Raw genomic sequence first — 13,299 nt, 5'->3', positions numbered from 1 at the left:
CATGAGAAAGGTCAGTGTGTGGAAGGAAAGGAGGCAAAATTGTGAATGAGATGTATTAATGACCTTATAGCTGTAGTAAATTCTGCACAGACAGTGCAGAGCTACAAAACTACATAAACAAATTCATCTCTTATGGTAAAAGGACATCAGTAGGTTGCTGGGGGACTCAAACTGACGGGATGCAAGGGGTGGTTGAAAGACAAGTATCACTTGGATATCTGCTCTGAAAGATCTAAAGGGACAAATCAAGGTGAAAAAGGAGTCAGTGATCTTAATTTTTTTACCTCAAGACGATGCAAAGTTCCTGCACTAAACTGTTTTTCCTTGGTATGGAGAGCAGCACTGGGCACCAAAGCACAGGGTCACAGAGTGGAAGGAAAGGTCTGGATATCACGCATGGATGACCTCTGTAGCAAGGAAGAAATGGAAAAGAGCAAGTAGGGGGGAGGCTGTGGTGTGTGGTTCTGGTTTGACGGGCAAAATCCCTTGTGCTGGGCTGAGTAATTCCTGCACAGGACTATCAGCTTTTGGTAAAGTAGTCATTTTTAACTGGGAATTGGAAAGCGTACCTTTTATAGAGTTCTTTCTTGGTTGCTCAAAGATCTCAACACAACAGTACAGATTTGGTTCTGGTTTCAGGAGAAGCAACAGTTTGCGACAGTTTTTTGGTCTTGGTTTACACTGGGCTTAATTCTGTGCATAGCAAGGATGGCTGTCTTTGTAGCGTGATTGAGTCTTACAATAAAAACAGGTCACTGAAATCTCCGGTTTCCCCATCCCTTTTCTACCCAGCTGAGCTCAAAGAAGTAGAGGTAATTCACAAGCGGTCCCTCCCTGACACCTACCAACAATACCCAGGCTGTGAATTGATCAGCTGGAAGACTGAGCTACCTTCATAATGTGCGGTGGGCAGAACATTATGGGGAAAGCAACATCGTTACTTCCAGTATAGTGCCAGTGCACAAAAGACTTCACTTTTCAGAGCTGTCAGCCTGTCATTTTCATGAACTCCACTACATGCAGTGAATTATTTCTTTTCTGCCCCCAGACAAAGACTATGCAGTCAATTCCTATGTTTTCTGACTAACATTCTTTTATCTGTTCTTGTCTGAAAATTAAATCTATGATTTTCACTTTTGAAACTTGCATTCCATAGAATTTGGAAGAGAGCATAGTTCCTCAGACTGTGTTCATTTCTCAGCAGTGATGTGACATTTAAACTTGTTTTAAAAATAAAAGAAAGGAAGAAAAGAGTGTCAGACTCAGTGCAATCACTTTCTTGTTCCATCTATGCACCTTTCCTTTCTATTTGTAGGCACTCATCTTCTCTGGGCTGTTGAGCCTGCAGGTGGAGAGTGCTGTGCTGCTGTAGGATGATGTAATGGCTCCTGGGTTAGAAAGCTGTCTCCTGAAGCTGTGCTGGCACTTACCATCCCAGGTGTTTTAACATGAAACTGCAAAAGCTTATCTTAAATATGGGCAGTTTGCTGATACCTTGGGGCACTTGACATGATAATCCCTGTCAGGCAGCACAGGGAAAATACTGGGTAGCCTATGTGCTTCTGAATGTGTCAGTCTTGCTGCCGCTATTTAGCATTTATGATTTCTTCTAAGTTTTCTTCATGTATGGTGGGCTCATTTTCAGTACTAATATAGAAACTCCTGTACAGAACGTGAATTTCTTCAGTGCAGCTCCTTCTAGCCTGTTGTCTTGCACTCCAGTTTTGGAGGTACACTCAATTCATTATCCTTTATCACTTTTTAGGCAAAAAGTACTTGTGCTGGTAGAACTTTTTTTTTTTTTAACTGGGACTTTATTTTCATCCGCTCAGATGCGACAGAGCTGTTTATACTAACAGAGAGAAAGCATGCAATAAGCTAACACTGAAATAATTGCTAATTGCATCCCAGTGGCTCTACCAAGAGATGGCCACAAACCGTATGTTTTGTTAGGTCTGCAGTATTTTCTAGCCAAGAAAATTACTCACTTGTTTAAAAAGAAAAAAAAAAGTTTACATTTGTGAGATGTGGCTTGTACTGCACTAGCAGTGCAAATGCTGTAGGTCAAAGATTTTAAAATTGAGACAAAGAAAGAAGAAAACCTGTATATTTATGATAGCACACATTATTTTAACTTTTACAAGGCACTGTAAAAGTTAAATACATGTGTGTATTTGGCAATAATACCACTGGCGGAGTTCTGTTACTAACTAGATAAAAACAGAGAAGATAGATGGTCTTTTGATGGAGGCACAAAATGAAGAATTTATCTACTTTTAACTGACCCCAGGGGCCAGTACCTGTAGGACAGACATTTGTTATGTGCTTTATAATACACAGGTTATCCATCTTTCTTTAAAGGTGGAAAATGCAAATGTGGCCAAGTTTAATTTACATAGCATTCAACTAAACTTAAAAAATCAAGTAACAGATTATGGTGAGGTGGAAACCAGCATGAAATTGAAACAAAGCTTTTCAGGACAACTTTCTATCGATATACGGACACTTAAATTTCTGAATAGGGACCCACTGAGTGTTTCAAAATCGTATAGACAGTTGAGGTATTCAAATCTGACTGAAATCTGTAGAAATGAGGTTCCTGTACTGCTGCTTGCTTTTGAAAGTCCTCCTGGGTTCTGTGTATTTGACTCACTGTTTTGGAAATCTAGTTCTCAACTGCATTTGTGTTGCCTGTTTCCTAGAATAGAGATGGAATGAGGGTCCTCCAGGAATGACGGGGGATGCTCCCATGGGCAGAGGAATGGTGGGTCTGAGAGACTTCCTAAGAAAGCATCTGTGTCTTGAACCACAGCTTGGCAGATCTGCTGGCTGTAGTAGGGCCCTAGGAATTAAAAAAAAAAAAAAAAAAAAAAAAAAAGGCAAACTGCTGAGGGGAGGGGTGAGGGTTAGCTATGTAGAGATTAGGGAACTCAAAAACCTTTGAAATTCCAGACCACACAGCCAGCAAATGAGATTCTTGATTTTGCTTATCATTTAAGGTGTAATGTCTATGTTGTTATGCAGTGGGTAGTCATAATTTTAAATGCAGTGATGAGCCTGTGAGGAGTTGGTCTAGTTTTGAAGAGGCTTGCTTCTTTCAGAGAAGATTAAAATCACTTCATATCCTGTTTTCATTTTGCTCTTCCATGGAATGCTTTGTCTAAGAAGCTTTCTTCTTTTTTTGCAGTCCTCATTCCATCCCAGATCGCCTGCGGATCAGAGTGAACAGGATTAATTTACAAGAGTATGAGGGGCTACACTACGACAAGGAAAAACTCCGAGAAGCTTGTAAGTTGGAAGGAGCCATGCTGTAGCTGCTTTTGGTAGAACATTCTGTACAAATCTTGCATTAACAAACAAACAAACAAACAAACAAACAAAAAACACCACCACCACACCAGAACAACAAATAACCACCCAATTACAGGGCCAGGCATAGATTTTGAATGAGTCTTACAGAGTGTATGTTCATCTATCTGTGTATATGCACATACATATTCTTTCTATATAAACACTCTTTCTGCAAAGATCATATGTACAGAATTCACCTGTTTTCTTAACAATGCTTTCTGCAAGTTGATTTTATTTACTGTAAAATAAGTGGGGTTTACACCTGTTGGTGTTTTTCTTTTATTCATGTATTTCCATTGGTTCTGCTCGGTTTCTACTAGTGTATGAAACTATTCCAGACTTTATGATTAACATCAAATTTGAAACTGAGTGGGGGACCATGATAAGTTTCGTATTGAGAGTGTGCTCTGACCTTGTGCATGGTTCTTGCACAGGTGTGTTTATCTTGGGGAAAAAAATCTGACTTCCACAGTCCCTTATTCTTTAACAGTCTTCAGCTTTCCACATAAGAGAATAATCACTGTTTTGTTTCCTCTTGTAATAGTTTAATTGCCACATTCAGGGGTAAGTCAAAAGCAGATAGTGGTTGCTTTGGCAACATTGATGATAATCCACACTTAAAAATGGAGTTCCTTTCCTTGGTGACACACGGAGTCATTAATCAATGAGGGACATGGCTGCTTGTGATAGCAGTTTAATAGTCTTGTTCGTGCATCTGGCTCATTATTCATATTAAATTACAAGCATGACTGTTTGTTGTGCAACAAAGCTTCAGCGCCCTCTCTAATACAGAGCGCTCTGGTAATTACAGGATGACAATCCTTTTAATTGGTTTGCTTATCTTACTGTTGGAAGATAGTTAAACTGTTTCACTCTCACTCCTCTAGTCCCACCCCTCCTTATTCTCCCAGTTCACCAGCTTGCCTTCCAGCAAAAGAACTGAAATGGCTTAAATTTTAATATAGGTCCTGACAGCCTTTTTCTGAAGTTTCTGTTAGTGGATTTTGGTCATAGTGAAAGTGATCAAAGCCTTCATCACTGGACGAGAAGACTTTTAACAAGATGAGGATTATGGCTCACTGGAAAAAAAACTTGCTTCAAGTTTAAATTGAATTTGATCTTGAGTAGACTTCAGGCCATACTGAACCCACATTTATCTAAATCTGTTAGAAACAGTCTGGTTCATTTTATGGTTCTTCCTATGGTTTCCCATCTGAGGAGAACTATCCTTGTCTATCCTCACCATGGACGTAGATTTTGTGTGTATTTAGTATATATTATGCAGCCCTTAAGAGCCATTTATGTGTTCTGACACAAAATATATTTCTTACATTGTTGTCACTGCAGTTGCAAACACGTATTTGTTATTTGCGACCTGTAAAATACCATAATGATAATGTTATAAAAGATGCTGGAAAACGATCTAGCACCTCTGAGATTTGGTTTTAGATTTCACACACATTTGGTCACTTGCTGGATACGTGCTTAAGATGTTTTAATTCAAAAAGTAGATGTTTATCCATCAAGAGTTAAAATGATTGCTTTTGGGCATTGGCAGGGCATTTGCAGTAAGACCATTTTGTCTGTCTTCCAAGTTAGTGCATGGCTAGGTTGGTAATATAACACAGATGGACTGGAGTATTTTCCTCAAACATTTTTCATGAAGTTGTTTTTCCTATCTGTCCTCCTTTAGCTGTGTCAGTAATGCTTGTGCATTACTGTTTTTACATAAAAATATGAGAAAGCATATAATATCCTCATGAACCTAAAATAAATCAGGAAAGATACCTCACTTTACTCTTTGCAGTTATTAGGAATGTCTTGCGTAAGGACATATAACTTACAGCATACACAGCCTACTTCTCTAGACATACAACAGAACTATCTGCTATGAGAATTGTCCAGCCTTTAGTTTTCAGGACTCTGATTCTGATTTCAGGACTTCTGGATGATTCTGATTACATGAAGAAAATTATGTACAGGAAGAGAAGTGCTCTTTAAACAGTCTGAAACCAAACTGTATTAAATATTCTACCCAGCAACTTGATTTCCGTGAAGTAAGAAATGGAAAATCCCTCTGGTTCACTGATGGCAGAGTTTTCTTGTGACTTACTGCAAGGTGCTTGCCTCTCTTCTGGAAATGGAGTCATAGCCAGTAATCAAGCTCTACTAGAGGACTACATAATTTAAGTTTTTATAAGGAAGGGAGTTGGAAAATCACATAAATCTTCCTTTTAAGAGGAGCAGATAGCCTTTTAAATTGCATTTCTGACATAGCTAGTTGGATACATTTCAAATGGTTTTCCATGGATTGGTGCCTGCCTGGCTCTATCATATGCTAAATGCTTATATGAAATAAGCATGCTATCTGTGTCCTCATCAGCAAATGATTTCACGGAGCATTGCTACTGAAAGTTACTAGACTAAAGGGGGAGGAGGGAAGTGCTGAGGGAGAAGCAACTTCTTTCTTTACCAAACAAAGTAATTATGGTGGGGAGTGGAAATAAATACATTTCTGTGGCAAGTGAATAACAGAAACTGTCAGTCTGAATTTAAAATTTAAATGCAGATAATGTTTGTGCACTAGCAAAATACAAGAGCACTTGTATTGGGCCTTGTTTCTACAAGAGCTGTTACTGTATGTGGTGTTTTCTTCCTTCAGCACAACTGTAGCTCTTGGGTACGTGAATGTCTCACTAGATGCTTGCAAGAGGCTCAGTTTACATATCTGTCCAGGCTTTGGCAGATTATGTATATATTAACTCCAGAATAGTATTCTTAATCTGTTCCCTGCCCACAAGGATTAAAAGCACTTTTAACTTCCTCAATAGCTGGAAAGTGAAACCAAAATTTCACAGCAATCTGAACAGGAAAAGGAACCCAGTTAAGAACAAGTTATCCTTGAAGGAAAAATAGCAAAGAAGCTATTATGGTTTTTGCCTGTTGCACGTCTCTGTAACAGAGTTTTGAAAGCTCTGACATCAGTGTAATAATCTGGATTGTTTTAACTGACAGTAAATACATTTCACTGCCCTTGTTTGCTTGAAATACTGATTTGATTCTATCAACTATTTCACCTAAAAGTGCACTTCCCGATACATAACAGCTTGTCATACAAAATGTTCCATGAAGATTAATCTTCACTCTGCTGGAGGTAGACACCTCATTTTGAAAGCCTCCTGAGCAATTAAAGAATGTCATATTGTCCTGTGAAGGGCATGACTGTTCTTTAGCCCATTCTCCTTCTGTTGCTTTCTACTTTTCTTGTCACTGCTGCTGGCATTTAACCAAGATGCTGTTTCTGAATTGTCCGTTTCTTCCCTCTGCATGCTCCTTCTGTTCTCCTTCATTCTTTCTTCTGTCAGTGTCTCGGTATTGTCTGTGGGATGATTGATGATGGTACAGAGGACACTTATTGATCCTTCAGTGGGGAGGGGTGAAGGCTTCCATGCGCTCCTTTAAGAACAGGATATATGTTGGCATTTTAGTTATGATGTAATGTTCTTTGCTGCAAATGTGGTTGTCTTCTCTAACACATCCCTATACACACCCCAAGAACTTGTCAGCCTAGTCACCAGCTTCACCACCTTCTGCCCAACATGATAGCTGTACATTACATGACCATAACCAATACTATCATATTCAAAAAGTCAGTTGGACTGATGTTTCTAGATGGACAGAACTTAATTCTGTCTCTCTTGCCTGCATATCTTCTGTACCCTCTGAATTCCCGTTATTGCAGGGCAGTGTGATCTAAAGCAGCATTGTGGGGAAACAACTGAGTTATTTCTAAAATAGCAAAATCTTTCTGTTTGACACCCTGTTTTCCCCTTTCCAGTGTTACTAAGAAATTTCTGACAATGGAGGTATACACAGAAACCAATGATGTTAACAAATATAAAATAAAATACCCAACCATAAACTAGTTAGTGACCAAGTGATCTTCAACCCTTCTTAGTCTTTCCTGACAGCACTGCGATAGATTTGTACCATGGAGATGGAGTGGTGAATAGCTCACCTTCAGCTGTAACAGTCCATATTGTGTTTTTTAATAGAATAAATCAGCTCTTATTGCCCTTAACTTGTCGTTTTCTATGCACTACCCATGGAGAACAATCTTGGTTTGCTTGATACCACTAAGATTAAGGAGAAATCATACCTGACTCGCAGTGGTGGCAGTATCAGAAATAACTCTGAGCTCTCTAATGGCTCCAGGTCTCTCACACTGTCTTTTACATAGAGGCAGCTGTTCCTTCTGTCCTCTTGAATACTGTAGCTTCCTCATACCAGTGATGCACTTACCACAGTTTGAGAACCCTTGATCTGTGGAATGTATTCTGACTCTTTAAAGCTCAGGGATATGGTAGGTGGGGTTAATTTGGAGACTATTCTTATGTATAGCTACATAAGAAAAGGTCAATACTGATGACTTGGTATTTACATCCTGAATATCCATAATGTAAAGGGCAGAGGACAGCAGAGTACCTCCTTCTAGGTGGTATGATGAGGGAAACCTGAATTTTAGCAGATGGAATCAGTACAAGGGAGATTGGCTGCTGAAGAAAATGTATTCATGCTGGGAAGTGACTTTGATCTGGACAGATTTAGGTGAGCTGAGTTGGGTACCTACAAGACTTCTCTTCCATCCTGTAAAGGAAACACTAATGACCATTTATTTGTCAGGAGGTCTTTTAGGGGACGTGGTGGCTTATCTGTAGATGCTCTGTAAAAGGCAGCATTATGTACAGACTGTCTATTAAATTTCACTCTGCTTAAAAGTCACTGCTTTGCTTTGTTTTCTCAGTATGTGTTGTGTAGATGTTAGCTAATACATGCATATCTGTCACAGTGATTTAGGAAGATCTGAAAATGGGATGGCTGAATGGGTTGCTTAAAGTCACCCAGCAAGACAAAATCAGGAAGGTTGGAAGTCAGTAGTGAGTTAAATATTGGGAACTCCATTGCCAGTGAACTCCCAGATTTTCATACTGGTGTATACAGATACAAACCACTGATAAATGTTTGTAACTTCAACAGAAATGACAAAAACAAACAGGAAGTTTCCAAAGGCATTGCTTATGTCAAAGGGAATATCTCTTTTTGCCTTCTGATGGATGAGACCTTGCGGGCTTTGTCCAGACAGCACAGTGAATTACACTTCTCGCTTTGACTGACACCAATACCCACATGTGCAAAGATTAGAAAGACACAGGAGTCCAACAGAACAAACAGGATGCGGTTGGATAATTAAAGGCTATAGTACAATGCATACAGACAGATGCTTAAACAGGCAGTTTTAATCTTGGCTTTTTCTAACTTCGAGTTCTTGATTTTGTAGTCATAGTAATATTTATTTAACAGGGTATGTCATTGCCTGGGTTTGGGGAAAGGAGTAAATCCAAACCATTGAAACTTCATATCACTGAGCTATAGAATCAGAGAATGGTTTGGGTGGGAAGTTAAAGATCGTCTACTTCCAACTCCTCTGCCATGGGCAGGGACATCTTCCAATAAATTATGTTGCGTAAAGCCCCTAACCTTGAACTCATCCAGAGATGGGACATCCACAGCTTCTCTGGGCAACCTGTTTCAGTGTCTCACCACCCTCATTGTGAAGAATTTTTTCCTTATCTAAATCTACCCTCACTTGACACCATGTGGGGCATATCTACATTCAACACAGCTCTCTACCTTTTGAGCTAGTGGGGGCAACTGTCACCTGTAAGTTTGTCATCTCCTTTAAACTAGAAGAGATGAACAGTATTCCAAATTGAAATAAACACGTTTACCCTAGAGGACTGGGAAGACACAAGACTATTAAGTTCCATTCCAGACTTTCCAGAAAATCATGCTATAGTTTGTTTTTCTGGTATAGACTTTTCTGTCCATATTCTACTTTTGTCATTTCCTTTTTTCTTTTTTTTTCCCTTTCTTTTCTGATTTGATTTCCTCTTACCTTTTCAGTCCTGTTTGACCCCTTCAGCTATCTCATCCCACACACATCCTTCATGCCTGTCTTAGTCTGTTTCTGCAGATCTCTCAGCTGAGATTCCTGTTCTTTTTCTTAAGCAGAAGTCCTTATTCATTGTTCAGCCAGACCTCTTCTTTCAGCTCTTAGTCCCGATACCCATTCTCTGCCAGTTTCAGTTCTGAGCTCTTTGTAGTTTTCTTTCTATAACCTGTTCCTTTTTGTGTGGTGTTTGGGACAACTTCTTTCTTCATTTACTTGGACCACTTCTTCCTTTTTGTGGCAGGGTATTGGAGAAGCCACTGAGAGCCTGGAGGGGATGACTGCCTTCTCAGATGTGATCTGGTTTAGTCTGTGTTTTATCTCCTGACATGTGAGGATTTTCAAAGTAGACCACTAGTGTTAAGAAAACTAGCAACTAAGGAGGCTTAGGTTTTGTCAGTATAATAAACAAAAGGGATCTGAAGAAGCACATGGCTTAGATTTGTGTGGTAAGAAAATCCTTTTGTACAAACTCAGTTGTATTAAAACCATACTGGGAAAGCCAAACCTCTTAATATAAATGTCTGAATATTTTAGAATTCTGTCCCAAGAATTTACTTGGTCCTTTATGTTTTTAATACCAGTGGAAACCCCTCAGGAAAATGACATTCTTATAAATCTTTAGTAGTGAGGATCCTTTATTTGCTACATTAAACATTTACAGCCCGATATCTAATCTTCCAGGTCCCCTGAGGTATGTCAGACTCAGAATGAGTTTTCCTGGCATTCACATCTACCTTAATGAGCTGTCTTAAGGCTGTTTTGTTTGGGATTTGAGTGGGTTAATCATGGTGTTTAGATCACAGATTGAATCCTTTCATAACAATAAATGGGGAAGTTAATTGAATTTTATTTTTTCTTCATGGTGCCACGTGCAGTATATTCTGGCTTCTATTTGTGTCCTCAATACTATTAAAGAATTCACTAGCTTTAGGTATTCAGCATAATGGGCAGTTAATAGGTAGAAGATTTAGTCATCGTTTATAAATTCCACAGCTAATTTCCTGGGGACTTTGGAAATCACTACTAATCTGGCAGTTAATTAGAGCATCATGCTAGCTATACTGCTGCATCTACCAAACCCTCCTCCCACTGATGCTTGATTTTGGTTAGTGTTGCTGGGAACAAAAAGCTTTCTGCAGTACTGGTTCAGAATATGAAGCAGCTGTCTGCCTGTCTCATCTCTGGGGGTTCTTGCACTGCTGCTCATCTCCACAATGTTAGAGGTTGTATCTGCAGCTCACTGGACAAAGTCCTTTGTACTCCCTGAATGATGAAAAGAAACTGGGGGCTGGATGCAAGCGGCCAGAAGAGCAGGCGCCTTGGGAGAAAAATGTCTGGCACTTGAATGCTGTGGCTTGGCTCATGATCTGAGACTATCCCTTCGTTTTTGGCATATTCCCATGTGTGGATATACCCATATATTCACAGGAGTGGGCAGTGTGTGGGTGAATGGGAAAATTGCTCTGCAGTGCCTGTGCTTTTAATATAAGCCTTTGTCTTTCCATCTCTTGTCTGGCCTATCTAGTAACCACTGTCCCCCACAGCACTTTTCTGTCCACATCCCCATCCACACGGAGCTGTTCAGAACAGGTAGAAGCCCTTTATTCCTGGATGAAAATGTCCACAATGATAGTGAATGCCATGTGTGTTAACTTCATGCCTTTAATTAATCTGTCATAACAACTCATTTTGCCCCTACTGCACAGCATTGCCCTATATTTGGAATGAGCAACAACCCCATAGTTTTAACCCCATTCTTAATCATTATGGATTTCCTTTGTTTTCAAACAGCATCTATTGTTGAAGCACTTTGAATATCTTGGCTGTGTGGTGCATTGTGCGTTTTTACTGCAGTTTATGATAAAAATGAGGGCTGGAAATATTTTCTTTTCTGAAAGCCAAATGGGTCTTGCAAAAAAACCTAAACAAAACCAACAAAAAAACCCACAAAAAATCCCAAACAAAAAAAACCCTTTAGCAGGCAACACTTTGGCATATACTGTAGTGTTATCCAGTAATGACTTCAAAGGTTTTTCAAAGGAGTGTGAACCATGTGGAATGGAGCCATTTTGAGACTCCCCTCTTGCACCTTATCCCTTAGCTAGCCTTTGACCCTAAAAGCCATAGGTCATGCTAATTCAGGATTTCCAGGGAGGAAAAGCTTCACATTTCTTTTTAAGGATGAAGTCACCCAACCCAGAACTCCAGAATTGTCAAGAATAGGTGGGACATAATTTAATTAAATCTATGAATCATAATTGACTTCTTCCCTTTTTACATGAGGCCCATCAATGTCACTGCTAAGTTATATATTATGTGTTACTGTTTTCATTTTGGACATTTGGGTGGATTTTTTTAGAATTCCAAATGCTCTGTAGGTCCTTCTCCTTTGTTCTGTCAGGAATGGTGATAGTTAAAATTTCAGTTCTGTTAGCTGTGCTGTTTCAGCAGGTCAAAGCTTTGGTCCCCGTTGAGTGCATATACACCTCTATGAAGAAAGGGATTTGACGGAAGAGGCAAAATCTGTGGTGACAGTTTCTGAGCCAGTGGTGTAGCTCCCTAGTGCTCTGTAGCTATTGGAGGTGTGGCTGTGTCTGCTGCAATTCGCTTTTTAGTGCTATAAATGAATTTAACAAACACTTCTTTTGGTAAGGACTGCAGAGGGATCTGCTGAATTGAAACTAGATAGCCATTAAGTACTCTCTACAAAGAGCTTAAGGGTCTCCTGTCAGAGCAGGTTAAGCTATAATAAACGCTAAGCAAAGAGAATCAGTCTGTAACCCAGAGCATCGGCGCGTGTAAAGCGAACCGTGTGACTGACCCTCCTTTTGGCCACTTGTCTCTCAGTCTCTGTTCTGTAATGAAAAATCCTGGGAGGTCGCAGTGAGTGCTGTTGCCTTTTGGCCTTTCTGAAAATGCAGAGGCGGTTTGGCATCACTCTTGGGTGTCAGTGTTGCTTGGGGAGGTGTGCGAGCTCTTCCCTTCTTCCCTAGTCTTCTTGCTTATCCCTTCTTTATGTTCTTGTTTCTCCTTCCAGCTTTTTTCCCCTGTTTCTGCTTTACCCGGGTTCATAGCTCTTCTGCTGTTCAGATTGCTTTCCGAGTGTGATGCTGGCAGCATTGCTGATGTGTCCCCAGCACCCTGTGCGGGCCTCTGAGGCCTGTTAACGACTGTGACTGCCATCGGTGCTCCCCTGCTCTCCTCTCTGAAACCACTGAGTTTCTCTCTGGGCTTTGAGCCTTGCTGGGCCACAAAAACATGAGCCATGTTCACCATTATCTTTTAGCGCTGTCTTGTTCTCTTATCAGAATGGAGAGCTTCTCAGTGGATAAATATCTCTCCCTTTTAATCAACTTCTTCTGAATGGCAGGAGGGGCTGCAGCACAGTTGTTTTTCCTATTTATCTCGGAAATGTCAGTAACTTTATATTGCTGCTTGTTACCCAGTTACCAAAATTGTTTATGAGTTGATATTCTGCTCTCTTTCTGGAATATTCCATCTGAGGACTTAAATATCTTTCCTGCTGCTCCTCTACTTTTTTGAGCCATTGTTTGAGTAAAGACCCTCCAGGGTGAAAAAAGAACTTCATTCAGTGATTCAGTTTTAGAAAAGCAGGTACTCAAGTGTTTTCACTTGTTTTCTTATTATTTAATGAGATCTTAGTAGGTAGCTCTCTGGGTACCTTCCTGTAGACTCACGTATAACTTTTTTTTCTTTTTTTGTTCTTTTTGTTGGTTTGTTTTGGATATTTTTTTGGCTATAGTAGCAGATCGGCTGTGGAAACCGAAACCCCCTGTTATTAAAAACGCTGCCCTCATCTGAGGGCATTTTTTGCTGTATTTTTAAAATTATCTTTTTCTCTTTTTTTTCCCCTGTGAGAAAATATGGAGAGGTTGTGTCAGTTTTGTGCGTAGATGGAATAATGTCTGGTTTGA

At 39.9% G+C, this 13,299-nt stretch overlaps 1 protein-coding gene across 6 annotated transcripts in view; it reads left to right on the top strand.

The window, feature by feature from the left end:
* Positions 1 to 13,299, top strand: part of DGKI (diacylglycerol kinase iota) — a 233,885-nt gene that overhangs the window by 147,769 nt on the left and 72,817 nt on the right. For all 6 annotated transcript variants that reach the window (XM_055712413.1, XM_055712412.1, XM_055712411.1 and 3 more), the window contains one exon: positions 3,188 to 3,288. In XM_055712413.1, the coding sequence (XP_055568388.1) occupies positions 3,188 to 3,288 (101 nt within the window). The remainder of the gene's footprint in view (positions 1 to 3,187; positions 3,289 to 13,299) is intronic.

Source organism: Falco cherrug, chromosome 5 (assembly GCF_023634085.1).
Source record: "Falco cherrug isolate bFalChe1 chromosome 5, bFalChe1.pri, whole genome shotgun sequence".
Classification (NCBI taxonomy): Eukaryota; Metazoa; Chordata; class Aves; order Falconiformes; family Falconidae; genus Falco; species Falco cherrug.
Note: the sequence above shows the minus strand (reverse complement) of the source record. Positions and strands in the feature narration are given on the sequence as shown.